The sequence below is a fragment of the Halichoerus grypus genome, chromosome 4 (assembly GCF_964656455.1).
Source record: "Halichoerus grypus chromosome 4, mHalGry1.hap1.1, whole genome shotgun sequence".
NCBI lineage: Eukaryota > Metazoa > Chordata > Mammalia > Carnivora > Phocidae > Halichoerus > Halichoerus grypus.
Window position 1 is genome coordinate 108,921,767 of NC_135715.1, and position 24,705 is coordinate 108,946,471.

General features: G+C 34.9%; 1 protein-coding gene across 1 annotated transcript in view; it reads left to right on the forward strand.

Moving 5' to 3' along the window:
• The window catches only part of KYNU (kynureninase), a 119,250-nt gene that overhangs the window by 53,065 nt on the left and 41,480 nt on the right, over positions 1-24,705 (forward strand). Inside the window, exons 9-10 of the mRNA XM_078070744.1 lie at positions 15,621-15,719; positions 16,711-16,784. Coding sequence (XP_077926870.1) covers positions 15,621-15,719; positions 16,711-16,784 — 173 coding nt within the window. The remainder of the gene's footprint in view (positions 1-15,620; positions 15,720-16,710; positions 16,785-24,705) is intronic.

Genomic DNA, 24,705 nt, shown 5'->3' on the forward strand with positions numbered 1-24,705 from the left:
GTCAATTTATCCATTATCAAAATTATTTTAACACTCATTTATACTCTTGCTAGACAATTTCTCCCATTCCCAATGGAAGGTTGAGAGAATTTAAAATTTAGACTCACATAGCTCTCTTGGGTGGTCTATGAAGATAAAGCTGAAGAGAAAGGCAGAGAAAATTAAAGGTGTCAATCAAAAAAGAGTTAGGAAATTCTAGGAAAAAAAAGGCATAAAAAAATCACTGTTAGAAATGGCTAAATAAGATAGAAAAAGAAAAAGGGAAGTTTCTGGAAATGAGGTATGGCATGAACCAAAATGATACTGAGATGGAGCAAGGAAAGTCAATAAGAATAGTTTTTATTTCATAATCATGTGAAAGGGAAGTGGGGACAAGAATTTTGAAAAAAATGTTAAGTAAAGAAATGCATGTATACCAAAAAGAGCACAAATCATAAATAAGTGGCTTGGTGAATTATTTTGAACCCTATAGCCATCACCCACATCAAGAAACTTCTAGAACATTTATGCTGCTCAGAATCCTCAATTGTGCCTTCTCTCAGATGCTGTTACCTTCCTTCCAAAGGTACCACTCCTGACCTCTAACCATATATATTAACTTTGTCCATCTATAAATGTGTTAATATGTACTCTTTTGTATCTGTCTTACTGGCTCACTATTATGTTTCTGAGATTCTTTCATGCAGTATGTAGTAGTAGTTTTGTGGGGGGTTTTGGTAGCAGTGGTTTTGTTTTTCTTTTCATTTCAGTGTATTGTTTCAGTGTATGAAATAGATCACAATTTATTTTTGTTTTCCATTCTAATCAGGATAGATTTTGGGGTTTATTTCCATTTGAGGGCTATTGCAGTAAATGCTACTCTCAACATCCTCAGACATTTTTTTTAGGTAAGCATTCACACTGATTTCTGTTACATATATACTTAGGATTGGAAATCTTGGAAATAAGGTATACATATGTTTAATCCTAATCAATAATACCAACTTTCCAAAGGGTTGTACCAATTTGGTATATACTCCCATCAGCATGTATGAGAGTATCTGTTGCTCCATGTCCTCAACGATAGCCAATCTGATTAGTTTGTAATGGTAATGCATTGTAGTTTTAATTTGCACTTCCCTGACTATTGAGGAGGTTGGGATCTTTCAAATGTGTTCTTGCCTTTTGAGTGTTTTAAGAAATGCTTGTGCAAGTGGTCTTGCCCAATTTGCATTTGGTTTTGTGTCTGTCGTTATTTGGCTATAGGTGGTATAGAAATGGATTTTGAAGCATAGAAAAAATACAAGATTTCCAGTGGTCATCTAAAAAGAAAAATTAATTAGTTAATCAAAAGAACAGTTTTGATTCATGTAATGAGTTTCAGATGCTGAGGCTTTTCTTAAATGAGAAGGCCCGAGACCGTGACAAGTGGGGCAGGCCGATGAAAATTAAACGTAGCATCAGGTTATAAGGGAAGGCCAGCATATGAAAAGAGACGTCAGTTTGAAGATACATTTTCATTTTTTGTCTTTGAAGCCATTTACTTTATTTTATATTATTGGCCAACCCACTATTGCAGAACTCTGCCTCACATATTTCTAAATTTTTCATATTCTATTACTTGTTTCTACTAACCATTTCTTCTTTTCTACACCCACTGAATATAGTTGCTCCTCATTGTCTTTTGAATTACTATCCCTAGAGATTTTAACCACTGCCATGATTCCACTCTCATTGCCAAGTGAAAGCTACAGGGTACTCCCACACTCGAAAACGGTAATTTATGCTCATCTCCCTATTACACCTGGAAATCCTACATCCACTCTGAAATCAGTATGCTCTAGTTTTGTCTCCCCCTAAAATGACCCTAATGTTTCATGCCACCACCCTTCTGGACCTTTAGACTCAATTCTGACACTCTCCTTTTCTTTGCCTTTTCAACCAGTCACTTCTTAATTCCACTTTCTCAGGTTTGGTCTTTTCTTTAATAGTCCTGAATCAGTTATGAAGTTTTTAAGCTTTAAAACAAAATTCCAGTGAGAAATTAGCCAAAAATTAGGGATTTCTTTTTCTCACCATGGAAGATTTGAGTTAGGAGACTGCTGGGATGCACTAAGCAGTTGAGTAATGTCTGAGTGGCATCTCCAGGGTTCTCTTGGTTTTTTCTTAGGCTTCTCACATCGTGGTCACAAGACAGTTGTCCCAAGTCCAGATATCACAATTCTATTTAAGGCAGAGAGAAGGAAGGAGGGAGAAGTAGCAGTGCAGCTTCATCTGTCCCTTTCATCCAAAGTGCAAAATTATTCCCAGAAAAAGCTAGCAGATTCCTGCTTATGATTCATTGCCTTCTGAAGTGGTAGCTTCAAAAGAGCATGAGTAAAGAAATTTTTAACCTTTATGGTATTATAGTAGAGACAGGCTAAGAAGAAGGGTTTGGTTAACAACCCACAGTATTTTTTACACTTCCCATTTTCACCCCCATGGGGCATCATTGTTTCTAACTTATTTCCTCTTTCCTCTTCCATCCTTTCCTAGCTTTTCATTTTTCCCCCTTTTTTCTTCCCTTCTTCCTTTATTTCTTCCTTGCTTTATATTTTATTGTCTACCTCATTTCACAAAGCATTTGAAAATGATTCAGAGGAAATTGATTAGACAGCATAATGAAATGTAAAGTGAGAGAATAAAGGGAAAAATCTCTGGATCATCTGGAGAAATGAATAGATTCCCCATAAATTGTAATTTCTCAACTTGGATTAAGATAAGAAATAGGTAACAAATAGAAATTATTTTCAGTGGAAACTCTTGGTGTATTAGGTAGCTTAGGTCTTTGGTAACTCCTAAATAAAGCCATAAATGCTTTCACTGTGATAGATGTTTATTTATTGTTCATGCAGCCGCCGGGAATCAGTTTTCTCCCATGAAATGATCCAGGTTTCCAGTGACTCAGGATTGTGTCCTATGGCTTTCATACCCTGGATCCTTTGTCTGATTCAGCCAAAGGAATGGGATAAAAGGATGTGAAGGGGCATACTAACTTCTTAAAAGCATTAACCATGACAAAATAGTTCCACTCATATTCCATTGACTAACACATGGACATTTCTGGGAAATGAAGTATATTTGTGCACTCAAGAATAATAGCTATTAGTTTTGCCACACCTGGAACTCAGATGTTTTGTCTTGCTGATGGAGTAGGATACTTATTCTGAGATGCAGTGTAGCATTTGCATTAATAAAAAGTTCAGATAGTAGAGACAGAGTCAGACCTGGTCTAGAGTCCATGTCCCTCCCTTACTTTCTAGCATACTTTGACGGGCTTAATTCACTTACCGATGTGACTTCATTTCTCCACCAATATTACTGGGGAAGGTAAGAGTGCCTATTTCTAGGAGAATTAAACAAGATACTATTCCTAAAACACTTTAGTATTTAGTGCATTGTAAGTAATCAGTAAATGTTAGCAATTATCAATATATGAGAAAAAGACATACTGGAATATCCAATCTACCAGAAAAAGAAATAATGGATCCTTAGGCAGAAAGTGAAACATTCAGAATTGTAAACTAAAGACTCTCACTGGACACTTCTGTATTAGAAAATTAAAAAAAAAACAACAACCAATAATCTGAACAGCATGGCCAAGACTTGAGATATTAGATTGAACTTTTAAAAAGTTGGGTAATGGACTAATAAAAATTTTAATAACCTTATCCCTAAAAGAACTCAGTGCCGACTGGTTATACTCCACCTTCCTTCTTCAATGCCATATAAAAAGGCCTACAACATACTGGAACTTGTGGGGCCCAGCAGACAGTGAGTGACGAATATTAGTTGAATCAATGAATGAGTGATCCCCTTATTTATCACATTTTTTACACTATTTTACTGTACCTATATGCATGCTGGCATGTTAGTTTTCTTTTAGCCTACTGAACATTGAAATGCAAATGATGTCTAAAAAAAGACTAAATTTTGCAAACTCTCCACTGAGTATGAGTACAAGCATCTCTTAGACCCAACCATAAACTGCCTAAATTATTAACAAGTAATAATCACAATTATAGCCCCAACAATTTGAATAAAAAGAAATTAATTCTGGATCCAGAATAATGTAAGACAAAAGAAGGAATATAAGTAAAGACATCATTATAAAAGAAGAAAGACATTGTAGTTTAACATCATTTAGTAAAATCTGAAGTATCTAAACAACACATATAAATGGTCACCTCACCAAGCCATCCATTTATCTTTAGGGAAGGCCTAAATTCTTGTTAAAAGTAATTTTGAGGTGCTTGTAGGAGACAAATAAATGATTGATCAAGCCTCAAAATTCTACAGAAAGTTTGGCTGAGGTGTTTCTAGTATTGGCGATTGGGAGTCAATTCTGTAAAGGACGATTACAATAGAATAATATCAACAATACAGGGGGCGTCTGGGTGGCTCAGTGGATAAGCGTCTGCCTTCAGCTCAGGTCATGATCCCAGGGTCCTGGTTCTCCCTCCTCGGTGGGGGGACGGGAGGGGCTGCTTCTCCCTCCCCCTCTGCCCCTCCCCACTGCTCCTGCTCTCTCTCGCTATCTCTCTCTCTCAAATAAATAAATAAAATATTTAAAAAACCCACAATACTTGTGGGATTTGTGCAATGGATCAGCTGGGGAAAATTAGTACCAAATATGTTTGTAAATAACTATAATATAAATTGGCATGTTGTATGATTTTTTTACATAAAAAATAACCTTTTCCAAAAAGGAATGTTCAATATTAAGTAATCTTTACTAGAAATTGTAATGACTACAGTTATTTTATTCAAGTCACTGCCAGTTCACCCAAAAGGATCTTCTCATTAGTGCTTAAGAAGAATCGTGTGTCTATCCTCTATAGTAGAATGACATGCATTTGGATCTTTCATTCATTCTTTTTATCAGTAAATATTTTAGTAAATTATAATAATGGAGGTCCAAATAAGAACACTTAATTTAGCCTGGAATGTCAAAGTGACCTTTAAAAAAAAAAAAAAAAGATTTATTTATTTATTTATTTAAGAGGGTGAGTGAGTGAGCACACAGAGGGAGAGGGGGAGGGAGAAACAGATTACCTGCTGAGCAGGGAGCCTGATGTGGGGCTCAATCCCAAGACCCTGGGATCATGTTCTGAGCCAAAGGCAGATGCTTAACTGACTGAGCCATCCAGCTGCCCCTCAAAGTGACCTTTTTAGAGAAGATGAGACCTGAGCCAATTCTAGGTAGGAGTTAACCAGGTAAAATCCCCTCCAGGTGCCTAGCTGTGTGATAGGGCCATTCTAGACAGCTGTAAAAAATTGACTGGATTACAAGAAAGTAAATATTTTAGTATAATTTGACAGGAAATGCATGACAAGAAATGAATCTATAAGGCAGACAAAGGTAAAGAAGGGCTTACTAAGCTATATTATACATCTTGAGCTTCTCCCTAAAGGCATACAGAAAGCCATTGAAAGCTTTTAGACAGTAAAGATACTGCATTTTTTTTTAATTTTAAATAATTTTCTGCCTACAGTAGGAATGGGATACAAGTGGGCAAAAGTTAAAAGAGGCAATTGCAGTCACTGTGCAAGAATTTGGAAAATCTCTATCATGATACAGTTCAACATGGGTGTACTAGATAACAGATTTATCTCATACTACATGAAATATTTTTTTCTGACCTCTCATAGAAATAAATTTGATTTAACTTTGTTATCTCAGTCATGTTAAAGACAGTTTTCATATAAACATAAGAAATGAAGCATCTATACTGAGCTCCTGCGGTTTCACCCAGATTTAGCTATTCATAGAATCCAAGGATAAAAGAAGGACCATAGGTGTAGATATAGACACAGAGATAGAAAAAAGGGAAAAAAATGACCTAGAATTTACATGAAATGTCCCATCAACTAAACATCCTTTACTTTGAGAATAATGAAGGATTATTCTATTAAAAAATATACAGTAAACTTCATCTGTAGTCTTAAATTCATCCAGGTTGCATCCTGGGATCACTAAGTCAAAATACGTTGGTAAGGATCAGTACCCAAGAATCTAAAACTTTTGAGCTGTTCCTAAGAAGTTTTCATCAGATGTTTTGTTTAATTTAAGCTTTTCATTAGATGGACCACGTAAGAAAGACTGATTAATTCTTAATAAAAGAGGAATTTTGGACTCAAGATGCTATTTTAGAATTACAGATCTGGCAAAAGCAAGCCACCCGGGACGTTGCCAGTCATGATTGTTGCTTCTCTAACCAGTCTCATCAGGGCCACGGTACATAACTATTTCTCCAGATATAGCTTCATCCAAACCTACGCCCCCCCCCAAACTAAATATTTTTTTTTTTTTTAAAGATTTTATTTATTTATTTGAGAGAGAGAGAGAGAGAGAGCACATGAGAGGGGGGAGGGTCAGAGGGAGAAGCAGACTCCCTGCTGAGCAGGGAGCCCGATGCGGGACTCGATCCCAGGACTTCAGGATCATGACCTGAGCCGAAGGCAGTCGCTTAACCAACTGAGCCACCCAGGCGCCCCCCAAACTAAATATTATACTTAGGTTGTTTTTGTTTTGTTTTGTTTTGTTTTGGTAGATGATATGCATTTTGAAATATTTTGGTTATCTAAGACCCAGGCTACTTTCTCCAATATACTATTTTTCATACTACTTGATTAGCCAAAGGAAGGGTAATGTAAGTCTTTGTTAAACTGAAAAAATGAAAGTGTTCCAACATGACATATATAGACTAATTCTAATTTATTCACTAACCACTGTAAGAATGGAAAGGCAGTTTTGTGCCTCATGGCAGTGAAAGTGGAATTTCAAAATATCCTTAAGCAGAAAAAGAAAAAAAAAAAAAAAATCCCAAATAAAATGTGAGATTTCTCTTAATGTCCTCTTTCATGATTCTCTTCTGTAATCAGTAAAATTAGTTATGCAAACAAGATTAGGAATATCAAACTTCAGTTGAGGTCAAGAGAAAATGTCGATTTTCTTAGCAAATAATCTATCTTAAGGAAGGTGGCAAACAAATAAGATTACTGTCATATTGTCTATAAAAATAAACTTGAAGAGAAGAAATTTAAAAATGATGTCTTCAAGAATTATCCTATAGACTCCTTTGCAATGTTATCAAGTTAAGTATGTATGTAAATTTAAATATATAAGTATCTGGTTGAGAAATTTGCCATGTAAATTGACATAGTAATCACTAGAACATATCTTATGAAGAATTGTACTTTGATTTCACATCTAAATGGGGCGCTCTCTCAATATAGGTATTATTACCTTGTGATGGATAAATTAAAGAGTTGCTTTAAATTCACTTTGTAACAGGACAACAGGTTACAACCTGTTCTAGAGATTTGCTTTGTCTAGCCCTCTTTCTATTTGCAAACATGGTATATTTAAAAATACAATTGTCACATGCCAACAATGAAAAGTAAAGAGGTTTTATATAAAAATTCCTAGTTTCAAATATCTCCTGAAAAATTAGAAGGTTGACAATACTGGATCATCATTCCTGTAGAATGAGTGGCATGAGAGGCATGTAGAATGAGAGGCTGGCTAACAACACTGCCCATTTAATGGGATTTGAGCTCTTCAGCACGACTCCCATCTGTACCTGGCACTGAAGCAGTGATGGCTGGCACATAGACTCATGCTTTATTACAAGACAGGGTAAAGTGAAGTAATTCTTATAGGCCCAATTCATATACTTCTTGACTAACTCCTGCAGAAGAAAAATGAGTGTGCAGTCCTTGACCTTCATATCAAGATTTTCTTGCTCCTCCGTGTCAGGTTAAATCTGTCTTTCTGTTGTATTTTTCATAGCATGATGGAAAATGTATTATTGGCCACCTTTTGCACTGTCTTATAATTATTTCTATGCCTATCTTAAGTCTCAAATTTAGGAAGCTTATGTCAGCAGAGTGCTCAATGACTTATTGAGGGTGGACCCTATAAACTTCACAGACACATGCTAGTGCTTTGCACATAGTCACTTATCTTTAAATACATACCTGTTTGGCCAGTGAATGAATAAGTGTGTGCACATCAGCAAGAATGGATTAGGCTAACTTTATGGATTACATACTGCATAAAAAGCACAACTGTATCCCCACTGAAATAGAATTAGAAAATTATGGAGGAGTTATTTATAATGGATAGGTATTCTAAAAATCAAAACACGTAAATTTTGAGTTCTTTATCAAATTCCATTTCTATTCTTTGACACACTTAGGACATGCAGACTGCTCCATTAAATCATTAAATATTAAATGAACTAAATTAAGCTTGAAAAATTACCTTGAGCTATTTTTCCCATCTTGGGTATCTGAAATAAATCAAACTATTTTGTGTGAGGTCCTTGCCATATGGAGAAAGACTCCAGAAGAGAACAGTACTACTCAGTTTGTCGTATTTTTTCCCTTCAGTTTTATACTTGCTTCTGACAATAAATAGAGACGGCAGTCACTGTTTTTTTTTTTTTTTTCCTGGTAAAAGAAATAGCTGAAATTTACTCTTGAAAGCACACTCTATTATAGTAAGACATTTTCACCTGCAAATAACACAACACTCTGGAGTCACAAGATCTTTCTGCCTTTTGTCTCTCCTAAATCCTTTACTCTTTCCACAAAGCTGTTGGCTCTGTCTCATACCTTCTTAACTCACACATCATTCTTAAATTTCATTAACAAAGTGCTCCCATGTTCCCCACCTCCTATTTCTCATCTCCAGATTTGTCAGTTGCATCAATATCTACTTTAAGAAAGTCCAGCTAGAAGGATGAATCTAAGTTTCTACAATAGCACTTTACACAAATGTGACTAATAATAGGTACTGTTGGAGAGGAAAAATTTCCTTTACCCTCAAAGATTCTTCTGGCTGGTCTAACAATTAAGTTAACACGAGACAGGTTAACAGGAGAAAATCAAATTTGATTTTGTACTTATGGGAACCCAGCATGCATGAGAGGTTCAAAGAGAAAAGTAAAGTAAGGTATATATGCCATCCACAGCTAAGGAATAGGATAGAGGCCTGGTGCTTCAAAGGGGAGGAGGCAATTCACAGCACAATATGAAGAACCGATGTTTGATGATATTTAAATGTTTGCCCTGACATACAGGTGGGTCATTCAGGTAAAATTTATCTCTGGTAATAACTCCTATTCTGAGAAAGACCCCCAATTTAGATTCTCCTAGGTAGTTAAGAGTGGAGTAAAAATTTCTCTTAAGTTTGCAGAGTCTTGATTGCCTTTGGCTCAAAATGGCAAACATGCCAAAGTGGCACAATCCGGGAACACATGTTCCAAACTCTTTCATATGAAAAGAAATGTGAAGGATACTTGAAGAGCCTAGTAAATTTAGGCTGAATGAAAGACTTTCAGAATAAAAATTTACTCTGAAATATTTACAGAGATAGTGAGGCACCTCTCGCAGAGATCTTTACTGAGTATTAGTATTATGATTATGATTATTTTAATTTAGCATCTGTGTATGCTTTTGAATCACAGCACTTGAATGAATTTTGGAAAATTAAGTGCTTTAAAACTATGTCAGGAAAACCTACCAGCTTTCATCTTCCTCTTCATTCCCACCTTCCTCCCTAGTTAATCCACCATTTGTTCTTGTTGTCTATATAGGGTTGACCAACACACACACAAACACACATACATTCTCACTCACATATGCTCCTGTAACTTTTTTGTCTGTTCACTTGCCTCAAAGTTTCCCATCAGTTTTTCTTTTCAAGGTAATATTGTCCAAATTTATAGTACTGCAGTTCTTTGTTTCCTATGACTCTTATACCAAACCAGGAATGATATTGAACAATATTTAAAGACCTGATTTGTATGGTGTGAAAGCTGTAGTTCCCACAAACAGCCATGGCAAGGTCACATTCTCCTTACTAGTATACATTACTAGCCTCGAGGTACTTAGAGACATCTGTAATTTACCCACCATGATGCCAGTGCCACTGCCAAGGACATCCACTGGTGTTTGGACATGCACTATACAGGGAACACACAGAGACTGGTATGTGTGAATGGCCACAGGCTAGCTGGCAAGCACCTCCTGCAGGTAGCTCCCAGGAATCATGGGACCTACAACCATAGGTGATTACTCAAGTGGCTCAGGACAAATGTTCTTTACTTACCTTAAGTATTTTATTACTTTAGCAATTATATGAGCTTACCAATGCATACCTGCTGACTATCAACTCTGTGTATACCTACAAATATCTTATTTTGATAATTACCCTTTTCACACCACATCTGCTACTTATTGGTGGTCTTCATAATTTATAGGACTTTTTGGTGAAGAAGAAACAAACTAATAATATCAGTCTAAAGTCAGTCTGTCTGAATGAATCAATAAAGTTATCAGGAAAAATTAATCTGTATTATTCCGTGTTTCATTTTAATAAATAAACAATGAATCAAACTTGAGAGACAGTAAGCTACCCCTTCACCTGGAAATCCTGAGATTTAATAAAAATCTATTGAAATAGAAGAATATGCACAACCCCTGTGCATATTATTCCACTGGTTAGAAAAATGATAGTATTGTGCTAATTAAGATGGCAAGGAAAAAAACACATGGTATTCCTTGTTTTTATTGAGAGGGATTTTGAATGTATTTTTGACTATTAATTGTCCAAGAAACTTCATTTTAAAAGATGCCAAGTCTGAATAAATTGCTTATACCATAAAATTGCAACAGGAACAAAGGGACTCAATTAATACTTTAAAACTTAGTATCAGTTTAGAGAATATTTATTGACAATTGTATGACTCTCTTACTCATTTACTTATTTATTCAACAATTATTTAAGTTGATATTATGCAAAGGTAGAAGACAATAAGATTGGAAAATTGCTACAAGAGATCTATGCAAATAAGGCGATGAGATAGAAGAGAGAGTTTGACAAAAGAATCTTTCATAGAAGTTATCTTACTATCAAAACCTGAGCTACCTATGCAAAGTGAGGAGGGAAGGAGTACCCCGAGACAGAGAAAGGTTTTTGCAAATAGAGGGAGGTAGGTGAGGGGCACCTGACACATGAAAACTAGAAAGGACCAGGTCATAAAGGTCTTTAAAAGCCATACTAAGGAAAGTGAGTTACATTCTGAAGCTAATGGGGGTTCTCTGAAGGGACACAAGCAGTCTTACACTCAAGTATGATTTAGCAAGCTCATTGGAGGAAGGCAAGGCTGGAAGTATTCAGAATGGTTAGAAGATTACCGTAGTGGTCTGGGGATTGACTACAAAGTAAGGCGACCTGGTGGCGGACCACTGCTGTGCTTGTATGTGGTTGTGTCAATATGATTGTGAGTTCTTGTGGATAATTTCAGTACAAATCTATTGAAAAATATTTGATTTTTACTTTAAAAATTGCATAAAGTAGACACTCAGATGTGGAGTTTCTGTTTTCACCTATTCATATTGTTTTTCTACCTACTCTTAAGAGGTAAAATAATGAAAATATTAACTGGATGACTGTAGAGAGGTTTTGGAGAAGTGTTAGCTTTTCCTTTATTTTTAGGATGCTGCCATCTAGTGAAACTTTTGTAAAATCACTTTGTGGTGATCACATTCAAGTTTGTATCTTCTGGTCCTTTCCTCAAACAGTTACATTTTAATAATTTATGTTTCTGCCATCCATGGGCAAAGAATTGTACATACATTAAAACATATTGTAAGAGCCTCAGGTGATTTTTTTATGCGGTACCACAGATATAACTACAGGACTTTTAATAATAGGATATGGTATGTTGAAGCTTCATGGTTTCTTCATTGCGCCATTCTTTATAAATAATTGATAATAAAAATGCTGCCTTTTCTATTCCTTAAGTTTTCTAAGTTGAGTTTTAAAAACAGATAAAGAAAAAAATGAGTTGTAAATATTGTTTCACAAAACAAACATCATTGCCTTTATTAGAAATGTTGGCAAGAAAAAAAGAGGATTTTAAACTCAGAACGTTTATTTTTTTTTCCAAATTGAATTTCAGTGTTAAAATGTATCTTAAAATACAAACAAACAAATCTGTGTGTATGTGTGTGTTTACTGAACCTAAACAGTAGTCTGCAAACTCAGATTTTGATCATCTCTAAATCTTGATAGAGATTAATTGTATTTCTTTTCTATCATTCTCAAAACTTACGTTAGCATGGAGCATTTGTCATATTTTTATGACATGTATTGCTCATTTTTTTCTGTGAGAAGCAAAGTATGAATTCATCTCCCCCTGCAAAAAACAAAACAGAACAAAAAAAATCAGATATATAGTACTGGTAAACACTTTTTCTTCTATGAAATACTAGTTATGGACACATTATAATGAGTAAGGTTTCTGTTGACTCTTCAATATATTGAGCTTTATGAGACTAATGCTATAGTTTAGGGGTCAGCAAATCTTTTCTGTAATGGGCAAGATAGTAAGTCTTTTTGATTTTGTGGCCCATATGGTCTCTGTTGAAACTACTCAATTCTGCTTGCAAAAGTTGTCATAGACAATATTTAAACAAATGAGATTAGTTTTGTTCAAATACAACTTTATTTATTAAAAACAGGTCATAGTTTGCATCCCTCTGTTCAGGGAAAGTACCTGTAATAGCAGTTTGAGGTTAGTTATTCTTAAGAAGTATTAGAACAATCTAAAATTGGTCCCTCTGCAATTATTTACTTCAAAAATTTCAATCAATAGATGTGTTTCTTCAAAGATGCAGGAGATTTAAAGTTTTGAAAATGTAATTATTAAATATGCACTTATATTTTGGTATTAAAATTATCCACTTAGTAAGCTAAAAATAGAAAAGCTCACAGGTAAAACGTTTTTGCAAAATGAACTATCACCCCTATTTAATGACCAGGGATTTTTTTTAAAAAAATTCATGTTTATGTACAAAATTGTCTTAATATGGGATGGATCACTATATTCTCGAAGTAAAACTTTTAACATTTTGATTTACAGAAAGTTAAAGGTTTTAATGATAAGACATTAAAGTGAAAAGTTTCTACTGGGTAATAGAATTTATTGCTTCAGGTTGTCCTTATGGGAACTTAATGAAAACAGAGGCTTAGTTTCTAAAACAGTGAATTCTACTAGGCAGACATACAAAACACGTGGATCATGTAATCAGGTAAATAAGACAGACTAGAGTCAGACAGTAAGAGGCTATTAGGGTCTCAAGTCAGTGTATAGGGAGAACATAGTGTAGAGTCATAAACAGCATCATTTTTATTTGGTCATATTTGTGTCAGTTGATCTAGGCAATACTTAGTCGTAGAGATCCTGCTAGTCTCGACTGAACTCACTCATGCATCTCTGGCCAACTAAGGAAAGGTGGGGAGAGTAGCTGATCCAAGCTGAGCTCATGTGAGGGTAACTTTGATCCCCATTTCTTTCGTCTTCCATCTGAGCCAGCAGGTTGGCTAAGCAGGTGCTTGTTACAGAGATGGCAGAGGGCAAGAGAGGGAGAGCAAGCCTAATCTAATCACTCAAAGTCCTTTGGAGTCTCTGCTTGTATTACATGTGCTAACATTCCATTGGTCAAAATAAGTCACCTGGCTAATCCCAGGGGCAGAGAATTGTATCCTGTCCACAGTGGGAAGAACTGCAAAATTACATAGCAAAGGAAATGGATGCAAGGAAAGACAAAGAATAGGAACCATTAGGGCAATTTACCATAGCTTGTGTATACTTGAATTAATTAAATATGGGCATGATTGGGGTTTAGTGATAACTGAAAACTACTATTAACTTCATCAGGTTGGTAGGATACACCTACCAGCAGAGGTTCTTAAACTTTTTAGTAACGAAAACCTTTTACACTCTTAAAAATCACTGAGGACCTTAAAAAAGGTTTTGATACTGTGTTTATATCTGTATTTACCGTATTTGTAATTAAATACATTTATTCATTCATTCACTTATTTATTTTAGAGCAACAATAACAAACACATTACATATTAACGTAAATAATATGCTGTTAGGGAAACAAAGCCATATTTTCTAAAACAAAAAGAATGTTGTATATTTGGCAAATCTCTTTATTGTTTGGCTTAATAGAAGACAGCTGGTTTTCTTTATCTGCTTCTGTATTCAATCTCTTGCTTCTTTTTTTTCTTCATGAAGCATATGAAGAAAATCAGTCCTCATGCAGATAGAGTCAGAAAAAACAGAAGTAATTTATTGGCTTTTCAGTTTATTGTGAATATTGTTTGATACTGTACCAGAATTTAACAAGTTGTGGTATGCAGTGTGAAACCAAATTACTGACCTTTCTGTACTTTGTTACATTAAAATCCATTGTGCTATGGTGAGGGCTGTGAATTGTGTGAATTGTGTAAGACTGATGAATCACAGACCTGTACCTCTGAAACAAATAATATATGTTAAAAAAAAAAAAAAAAAGAAGAAGATAGTAGGAAGGGAAAAATGAAGAGGGGGAATCAGAGGAGGAGATGAACCCTGAGAGACTATGGACTCTGAGAAACAAACTGAGGGTTCTAGAGGGGAGGGGGGTGGGGGGATGGGTTAGCCTGGTGATGGGTATTAAAGAGGGCACTATTGAATGGAGAACTGGGTGTTATATGCAAACAATGAATCATGGAACACTATATCAAAAACTAATGATGTAATGTATGGTGATTAACATAATAAAATAAAATTTAAAAAAATCCATTGTTTGGTTTTACACTTTGAATATATCTTTTATCCATGCTTGATCTGTAACATCAAACATTGGTTGTTTGAAAAATATTGGTAATCTACCTATTTCATTATATAATATTTTAAAATTATATATTACTACTAAACTCGTCAGAAATATCTTTAAATATTGGGAAATGGACATACTCATAAAAGCGGATACAAATTTTCAAAATCCTAATTTCTCTTGGAAACTACTTTTTTCATTGGCAACAAATATTATGAGTGGTTTTCCTTGAATTGACAGACTCACTTCACTCATTTTCAGAAGAATGTCTGTCAAACACCCAAGTCTGAGTTACTGTTGTTTGTCTTTCAATTGTTCTTTGATGCAAAAAATGGTTCTCTGGGAAATAAAAGTGGCTAGTTCAGCTTGCAACTCAAATAATTACATGAGTACGTTATTTTGAGGCAACCATCTTCAGAATGTGGTCAGATGTTTTATGCATACTTCCCACGTTAAACCTTAAACATATGAGAATTAAAGCATTGAGATTTAAAGAAATTAATCATTTTTACAGCTTTCTCAAGGAGATTTTTAAGTGGAACCAATTGTTGTCCCTCCCAACCCCCCAAAACTAAATGGTTTTGACCTGCCATGACTGCTAGTATGATTTGGTGCCACTGTGCCTTGCTTTGTACTAACATGCTGGCAGTTTTCCCGGAACTGCTTTTGTTTTATCAGTGCAAATGTCAACACAGTGAGGAAGGCAAAGAACGTCTTCATATTATGAAAACTATTTTGACCTGAGAGGATCTTGGAAATGCCCAGTGTTTTGTGGTTCAGACATTGTGAACCACTGCACCAAAGGATAAACTATATTTATAGTACAGCGGTTTGTCAAAGATTTTCTTAGAGATATTTATACTTACTATTTCTAATCATTAAGCAAATTTAAAACTTGTTCTTTTGTTCTTCCCCAGGGTTGTTTTGTTGGCTTTGATCTAGCACATGCAGTTGGAAATGTTGAACTCCACTTACATGACTGGGGAGTTGATTTTGCCTGCTGGTGCTCCTATAAGGTACAAATTACTTAATATAGTTACATCCTTTTATCACACATTGACATTGATCTAAATGAAAAACTGAATCAGCGGCCAGTTTTAACCATTTGAGTTACTTTGCTCCATTTCTTTCATTACTGCTTTTTCTGATTTTAGTTAATTATAAAGTCATATGATACAATAGTATAAAAATTAATTAAAATCAGGTATTTTCACCCACTGTAGAGTACTTACTCCTTTATTTACCTGGCTGCTATAGAAAAGTCAGGAGGTTTGGCGGGGGGGGGGGGGGGAAGCTCCACACTTAGAACTTAATTCAAATTGATTAGGTTCTTAGTTTTTTGTTGGTATGTTGTGAAATTTCTACTATGTAAAGATAATTCTTACGGAATCAACTTGATATTGACATCTGAAGACAATTTAATAGACAGGGGTCATGGAAATGAAACCAATTTTATTTTAACTTAGGTGTTTTTAAAATATGCTACTTTCTTATTACTTAAATATTTTTGTGACAAATAATTGAAATGAATAAGCTTTAAAATTAGATAGACTTCATTAGAACTGTTATCTGTTAGTTGGGGCAAAATTTGACCAAAGAAGTAATAGGTATTTATTCTCAATTAATAATGCTGGGGCGCCTGGGTGGCTCAGGCGTTAAGTGTCTGCCTTCGGCTTAGGTCAGGATCCCAGGATCCTGGGATCGAGCCCCGCATCAGGCTCCCTACCCCGTGGGAAGCCTGCTTCTCCCTCTCCCACTCCCCCTGCTTGTGTTCCCTCTCTTGCTGTGTCTCTCTGTCAAATAAATAAAAAAATCTTTGAAAAAAAAAATGCTATGTTAATTTTTTCTTCAAATAATAAGGTGACGCAAAATTCTGTTTTATTATAAAAGCTCAAATTATCACATGTTTTGAACTGGTCAAAAGTTGGTTTCATAACACAAAAGTCAAATGATTTCATTGTTTAGTTTTGTCATATGCTCAAACAATTTAATTTCTTTTCAATCCAGTATTTAAACTCAGGAGCAGGAGGTCTTGCTGGTGCCTTTGTCCATGAAAAGCATGCCCATACAATTAAACCTGCGTGAGTACCATCTTCACATTCTTTGGTGATGAATAAATTAATTTGCATTAATAATATGCTAAATTTACATAAGTTCATTAAGGTGCTATCCAATAAGAATCTGGATTGATTATAATTGTACCACTACTCTATTAACAATGATGCACTTTATCAGAAATAAATGCCTTTCAAAGAGTCCAATTGGTTGAACAAGAAATTTAATCACAAAAAGGGAAGCTTCAATGCTAAAAATGAGTCACTGTAATCATGTAGAGCAGATGGTTTAATGCAAAGAGACGACTTATTTTTGTTCAAAAATTAGACTTCAGAAAATTTCAGATTCCTCACATTGATGAATAAATCAAAGGCAACCAGAGCTGTGCCTAATCGAGCCTTAAATGTGGTATGTTATTATTAAAATTACATCTACCTTTAAAGCTAGAAACATTATACTGTGGTCTTGTAAGGATTATCTTCTGTCCTAAAAGATTTTATAATCCATGAAAACTGAAGAAGCTGAACACTGAACAACACAGGCTGATTGCATAAAAAGCAATACTTTTCTACTTTATATAACTTTCATTTTTTAGAGCAAGTATAAATGCAAATGTGATCTATTAACACATTTATACATTTTTATTTGGGGAACTTGTAAGTTTGTTTTTATCTGGTATGGAGATACAGAAATAATATTCTGCAAAAGTTCCTTTAATAGTTGTTGTATCAGAGTATGTGTGATGAGGAGACTGTCTAGACTCATAATAGGTAATATAGTAATGTTTGATTAGTTTTCTGAATCTTCTCAGCCACTGGCTGAGTGGTGTAATCTTTACAAGAATTGAAGCTGAATTAGTAATAAAACTTGGAGCACCTCACATTTCTGAGGTTTTATGCATATAAATCCAAGAAATTTAAGATGATTTGCTACAGTTCATTTAATCATGTCTAAAATTTCTTCAAGATTTTGAAGTTTTAAAATTAAATAGAGCATTTTCTTTAGACAGGTATTTTGTCAGGCAGACGTCTTCCACAAATATACTGTCAGTACATTAGATTTCTCCCCATGTCCCAAATTCTCTGAAAAGAATATAAAGCATTACTATGTTATAGGAATGCCATGCATATTTTAAAAGATCTCTCTTTCCTTTTTAGCAAACCCTGCTGATAGTGTTTTACCTAGCATAATTGTTTTCCATGTAGACAGTATATAGAATATTGCTTCCTTTGGGTGAAGACTCACTACTCTGACCATTTCCCATTCTCCACTTGTTTAACTTGTAATAGAGGATCTGATGTATTGTATCAACCCAAAAACAAGCTGGTGAACTGGTTGGAGGCTATGTAAATAATCTACACAAATTCTCGAGAATGTAAGGGTTAGCAGTTTAGTTCTGATCTTACAGCATATGTCTGTTGCACTTGAGATTTCTTTTATCACTATTTAGCCTTTATGGATGAGGAAGAGAAGAAGATGAAGGGTTGTAGTGGGCTCTTGTGTGCTTCATCTTGTAGAATCCAAACATCCTCTAGGACACTGTATGTGTTAAATCTTTGGTCCCAGGAGAAAGACTATATAGACAGACCAGATTCGCATTACTGCTTGATCACTGGCTGGTCTATACCCTGAAGAATGTTCCTTGATCTCTTGCTGTTTTAGCCTCTAAATACAGGTAATAGGGATGCCTGGGTGGCTCAGTCGGTGAAGCGTCTGCCTTCGGCTCAGGTCATGATCCCAGGGTCCTGGGATTGAGCCCCGCATCGGGCTCCCTGCTCAGTGGGGAGCCTGCTTCTCCCTCTGCCTGCTGCTCCCCCTGCTTGTGCTCTCTCTCTCTTTCTCTGACAAATAAATAAATAAAATCTTTAAAAATAAATAAATAAATAAATAAATAAATAAATAAATAAATACAGGTAATAACAGCATCTACCCCATAGGCAATAATTCTGAGAATAAAATGAGATGGGGCACATGTAAAATGCTAAGCACAGTGGCGTAAGCATTATATGTGGTCCTTACATGGAGGCTAAATGCTTTGTTGCTTCACTGTGAAGTTGTATGTTAACTGGTAGACTTTGGACTAGTAGAGATCATTTCTCCTAAGTAGAAAACACAACCTCAGAGGTTATGGTTCGTTACTTTGAGGACGTTAAACAGTTTTGTTCATTTCAGCAGGCCTTTGTGAAACTGCTGACCGCGTAAGTCTCCATTCCTCGAATTCTCTCTTGTCCCGGCCTTACCATCTTACTGGTTCCTCATTAATTAATGAGTTAATGAGATCTTTATGCATCTTCATTTCATATTTGTATGAGAGCCATGCTTTTAAATTTTTTGAAAATTGTATGTTATTATCTGTTGTTGCATTTTAACTGTCTGGCTTTGGAGACTGACAAGACTCAAATCAGGCTTGACTTATGAAGCCCTCTTTACAGAAAACCCCAGTTGGTGTAGTTTGTTGGTTTGTTTGTAAAGCTTTTTTTTTATATCATGTCGGAGTGACTAATTCCAATGGTGCCAACTTCTACCCAATAGTGTAACTGCTATTGATGTTAACAAACTTTGTGAAGTAAACTCTGTTGCTTTTTTAAAGGGTGACATCTAGTGGCTAAGCATGTTATTTCAAATAAATAGTATACAAATGACATTTCTTTTCACTATCCAGTTGTTTATTGTTTCCCAAGAATTTTTAAATTATATATATTTAAACTGTAAATATTATTTGACTATATGTTTATAGTGCAATAATTGTGTAGTCAAAGCCTTCAGTAAAGAAAAGAAATAGGATGAAGATCAAAGTTAAGATTAGGGGCATTATAGGTATGTGATTAAACAGAATGAATAAATGTTCATCAAGGGTGGTGAAGAAGGGCATTATGGAAGTGATTGACCCACCAGGTATAGGTACAGAGAGTAGATCCCAGGACATGTAACCCTGCATATTCAGTGTATAACTTTGAAGTATCTCTTATATGTTTCCATTAGCAACTGGTAAATTACATCTCTACCAAGAATGTCACTTCTTTTTCTTCTTCCCTTTTTTTTTTTTTAGTTTAAATAGGTATTTTGGCCATTGTTCAAACAGATGACCTAAGACTTTTTCCAAGAACCTTTTGCCAGTAAAGAGAAAGAGCACAGGCCATAGTTGTTCCACAGCATTAAGCATCATAACTCAAGCTGTTATTCTTAACTAGAATTTGACCTTGTCCTAGTTTATCACCACCTTTTCTCATTCCAGTGTCATATTCTAAACTTTGTCTGTAGCTAAGAATTATTCTAAATTAGAACTGGTTGTGAGTAAATGCCATCTTTTTTTTCCTTCAGGGCTGACTTCAACTCAGTCTATAAAATTAATAATTATCATTCTGAGATATAAAGGGAAATATTTTTAATTGTAGGCATTTGAGGATCAGAAATGTATCAATAAAAGTACTTAAATACTTTGTTTTTTTTTAACTTTATAAATGTTGACTTTTCTGGTATACTTTAGATCAATACTTTTTGATTTTATGGGATTCAAAAATATCTGAAGCTCTAAATAAAATAAAATATTAAAAAACAAAAGCGGGGGGCACCTGGGTGGCTCAGTGGGTTAAGCGTCTGCCTTCAGCTCAGATCATGATCCCAGAGTCCTGGGATTGAGCCCCGCATCGGGCTCTCTCCTCAGCAGGGAGCCTGCTTCTCCCTCTCCTTCTGCCAGTGCTCCCCCTTCTTGTGCGTACTCTCTCTCTCTCTCTCTGTCAAATAAATAAAATAAAAAAATTAAAAAAAATACCTGAAGCTCATAAAATGTAATTCAACAGCCCCTGTCATACACACACATTTTTTTTTCTTTTGAGAGACTTTAGCATAAGAACAGGAATGGATCATATGAACTATTAAGATTCTTTCTGTCACTTACTTTTTACCTCATCCAGTGAAACCATACATACGAGAAAATGGCTGTTCTTCATTTTCCATGCTGACATAATAAACCTCCAAATACTCCAATGTATTAGATCCCTTGAAATGTTCATTTCTCCTGGGATTTTTTTTTTTAAGTTTTTTGAGTGACCAAAAATGGGGCCTACTGATAATTTTGATGAAAATGCTAGAATTTTAAATCATGCCAGTACATTTCCATAGTCAGCTAGAGGTGTTTGATTGAAGCCTATAAATAGAGATGTCAGTTTTAAGGCTTTATTAAGGGCTTGAGTCATCTCTCTTAATTCTAATAAGCCATTTCCAGGTTAAAAAGAACTAGCCAAAGGGGCTGGACAACTTCAGTGCATAGTTAAGGCAAATTTTAGAACTCAGAAATGTAAGTTATTATTTTTATTTGGCAACTTAAAAAAAAAAAGACATACCAAACAATATTCAGGAAAGTCTAAGAAAGGATAAGAAGAGGCATGAAGAAAACAACTTAAAAATTATAAGCTTATGCCATGCTTGGCCCAACTGTACGATTAATGTTATGAGTGGAGATCATCTAATGCACATTTGTTCTGGGGAATGCTGACTTGATACATTGATTCCACATACTCTTCCAGGCAGTGTTGAAGAATGCCATCATCCAAAATTTACCTATAGTTTGTTTTGGTTTCTTAGTGATCCTTTCGGACTTATTACTTATCGCATCCTTGTCTAGTACCTATGTAAAGTCTCCTTGTTAAAGGTTAGAGAATAAGGAAGTGTAGGTGACACCAGCAAGGTGTGTAAATTCATGACTCCAGATCCTTTAAAATATGATAGGTCAATATCAATAAATTTCTCAGAGTTTTCACAGAATCTCTAGTTTAAATGTGACCTCTACCTCCCAGGGCATCTGTTCTACCCATTTAGCCTGTTTCTTTACGTTCGGTGTTTAGTATTAACATGAATGACTTCTCAGCCCCAACTTTTTGACCTCTCAGCCATATTAGATATCCTTGGCCATCTCCTTTGTCATTGATGTTTCCCTCCCACAGCCCTAAGCTTCCAGTGCACCATTTTCTCCTGCTTCTGCTCCAGTTTATGTGATGACTCTTCTATATTTTGCAAAGTTTAGTCTTTTGCTTTTTCACTGATTCTCTCAATGCCTCAACCCTTTAGTCCCTGAGACCAGAAGTATCTCATCCACACACATGATTTCAACAATAGACATTTGTAGAGGACACAGCTTTACCACTTGCTTACTTTTTAGCCGTTATTTTAATCTGATTGCAAGTTACAAGATTTTCTGATTATCAAAGCATTAAACTAGTTCCCAAAGATACACGATAATGTAGGAAAGCAAAGATTGTCAAATAGGAAATATTCCCTAATGAACTACACACTGACAAAATTAGTCCTTACTGAACACCCTTCCCAATTAGTATTAGCATCTATCTCTGTGAATTGTTATAAGAGGTCTTGGTCTCTTGCTGATTATAGAATGTTATAAATATCAGATAACACAATGAAAACATAATGAAAATGGATTGTAAAGTAAAATTTTTCAAGAGATTCAAGATTTCCTGATGTAAGTATACTGAAGAATTGCTGAATCAAAAAATTATGGACAGTGAGAATCAGTCAGAGTTAGAACCAATAACAGATGAAGTAGAGGAAATTAGACATGGTACTTCAAAAGCAAATGACTTGAATATCAGGGATTAAAAGGAAATGATCAATGCTTCAAAAATTTTTATAGAAATGATCATTTCTATGGTCATGCTGAAAAAGTTAAATGTAATATGAAAGAGATTATATTTTTCTATCTTAACATTTTTTAAAATACACCAAAAAATCAACACTTGATTTATTATTTATTCTTTTTAATAATTAGCACATTATACTTTTAACTTGTCAAGTTACAAGTTAATTTTTACATAATTTTAAACTTACTTTTTAAGAGCATCTCAAATTTAATTTTTTCCAATTAATTACTATAAAAATAGGGTTATTGGTTTAAAGTGGATTTTATTTTAAATGGCCTTTGTCCAGTATTCCATTGGTCATCAAATAATGAAGACTTCCAGTATATCCATATATCTTTCTAATCTCAGGAATTAAACATGGTGAAACTTCCATTTTATCTTACTCCAACACAAGTATCCTTTCTAAGGTACTCATTTCTTTGTCATGTAAAGAGAATGACCCTGAGTCAGTTAAGAAGACATGAACAAATATAACCAACACATATTTTTGTGCAAGTAACTTTCCCAGATTAAGTAAATACAAGATATTGCCTATGATTTTAACTTATAATCCATTTGGAGAGATTATTTTAGTAACTGAATAAGTGATTTAAATGATAGGTAATGCAAGGTTAGAATATGTGCCACAAGGCAACCTAATAATTGCTAGGTGACTTCTCGGACATTGCCTTTGGAGCAATGGAGGGATAGATGTCTTTAACTCAGGTGCTTTGGAAAAGCTTGAGTAAGGTGGTGGGGAAATTTACAGTTACAAATCCTCTGCTAAATGGAATGCTATGTTAACTAAGTGAATAAATTTACTGTCTGTTTCTTTGAAAGCTGAAATTGTTGCCTATGAGAAAGACTTCACTTGGTTAGTTTCATAAATTTATGTATAAAGAAGAAGGAAGAATTACTTAAACGATATTTCTTAAAGGAATATATCAAGTGATCATTTTCTTCTTACACTTTTTACTAGAATTTTTATGGAATCTGAGTTATTGATTTAACATTTAAAAATCTGCCTGTTATCATAAAATTGCTGTATATTCCTATTCTTCTGTATTTTAGAAATTATAAACAGTGGTGAAATCAGGTTTGTTTCATGCTCACACTTAATTTCAGAGACATGCTCGTGGAGTAGGTTATACTTGTCGTTAAGTCCTAGTCCCCAAATCCTCACTGTGAGGGGTCCAAAAGGTGACACACTGATTGAAGAAAACTCATCTATGGAATCATGACATATAACCTACACCTGTCTTCATTCAGAAACCATTGTGGAAAGGATCCCTCATCTTCTTGGCTTGACAATCTTTACTATGCAAAATCATCTAGATGGTTTTTCTGTGTTGTGAATTTAAGCTGTGATCATAAAAATAACATTTATACTCTGAGGTGTGATCATGATTAAATATAAGTTCAGTAAATAATCTCATGTTTTTCAACTCAGGAGATAAAGTAATCCTGGCTCTTAAAGGAAAGCCAAAATAGTAATTATCAGTATAAAAAGATACATTAAAGCCATTGTTCCTTGCAAATCACTCCTCTCAGATAATGATGACATAATCATTAATTTGGGAAAATTGGAGTCCTTTGAAATCTCAGAATTTATTTTCTCTTCTAAAATTGCAGTCTAGTGTCTCTGAAGATATATGAGATCAATGAACCTTTCAGACACCAACACTAAAACTTGTCAAGGAGCTTCAGCTCTTGTTTTAATCACGGCAAGTTTTGCCCCTAAAGTGACCTTTGGAATCTGCAGGGTTTGTTGTTGTTTAATATTAATTAAACAGTTTAATATTAATTAAACAGAGTTAATATTAACTCTGAAGAACTATTGCTAAACTTTTATCTGTTCTTATTGAGAAACATACATGTAGCTACCTGGCTCTTGAAGATTTGCCAAAAGAGCCACCCTACAGTGATAACCTGCTATTCAGGGCAGCAGGGAGAACTTCGTCCTTACACGCAGACCCACTGGGTCCTGGTGCTTCCCAGACGGGGCCGGGCTAATTTCACAGATGACAAGAACTCTTATCATACATGGTTCAGAACAAAGGTCTGAACTCATGCGATGTGTTTTCTTTGTTTACTTGTTTACTTGTTTTTACTCGATGCCAAAGGAGAAGATTTGATTGGGAGGAAATGATCCTTTTCTCTAGAGTTGGGGTCTGTGTTTGTCATGACAGTTCACGCATGGAGAGTTTGCCTTGCTCTCATCTCTGCTCCAATCAGTTTTGGTCAAGATCTCAGAAGTTTGGCACAAGTTTGTTATAAACCATGGAAACTTAGGCAGAAAAAGGCTTTTTTAAAT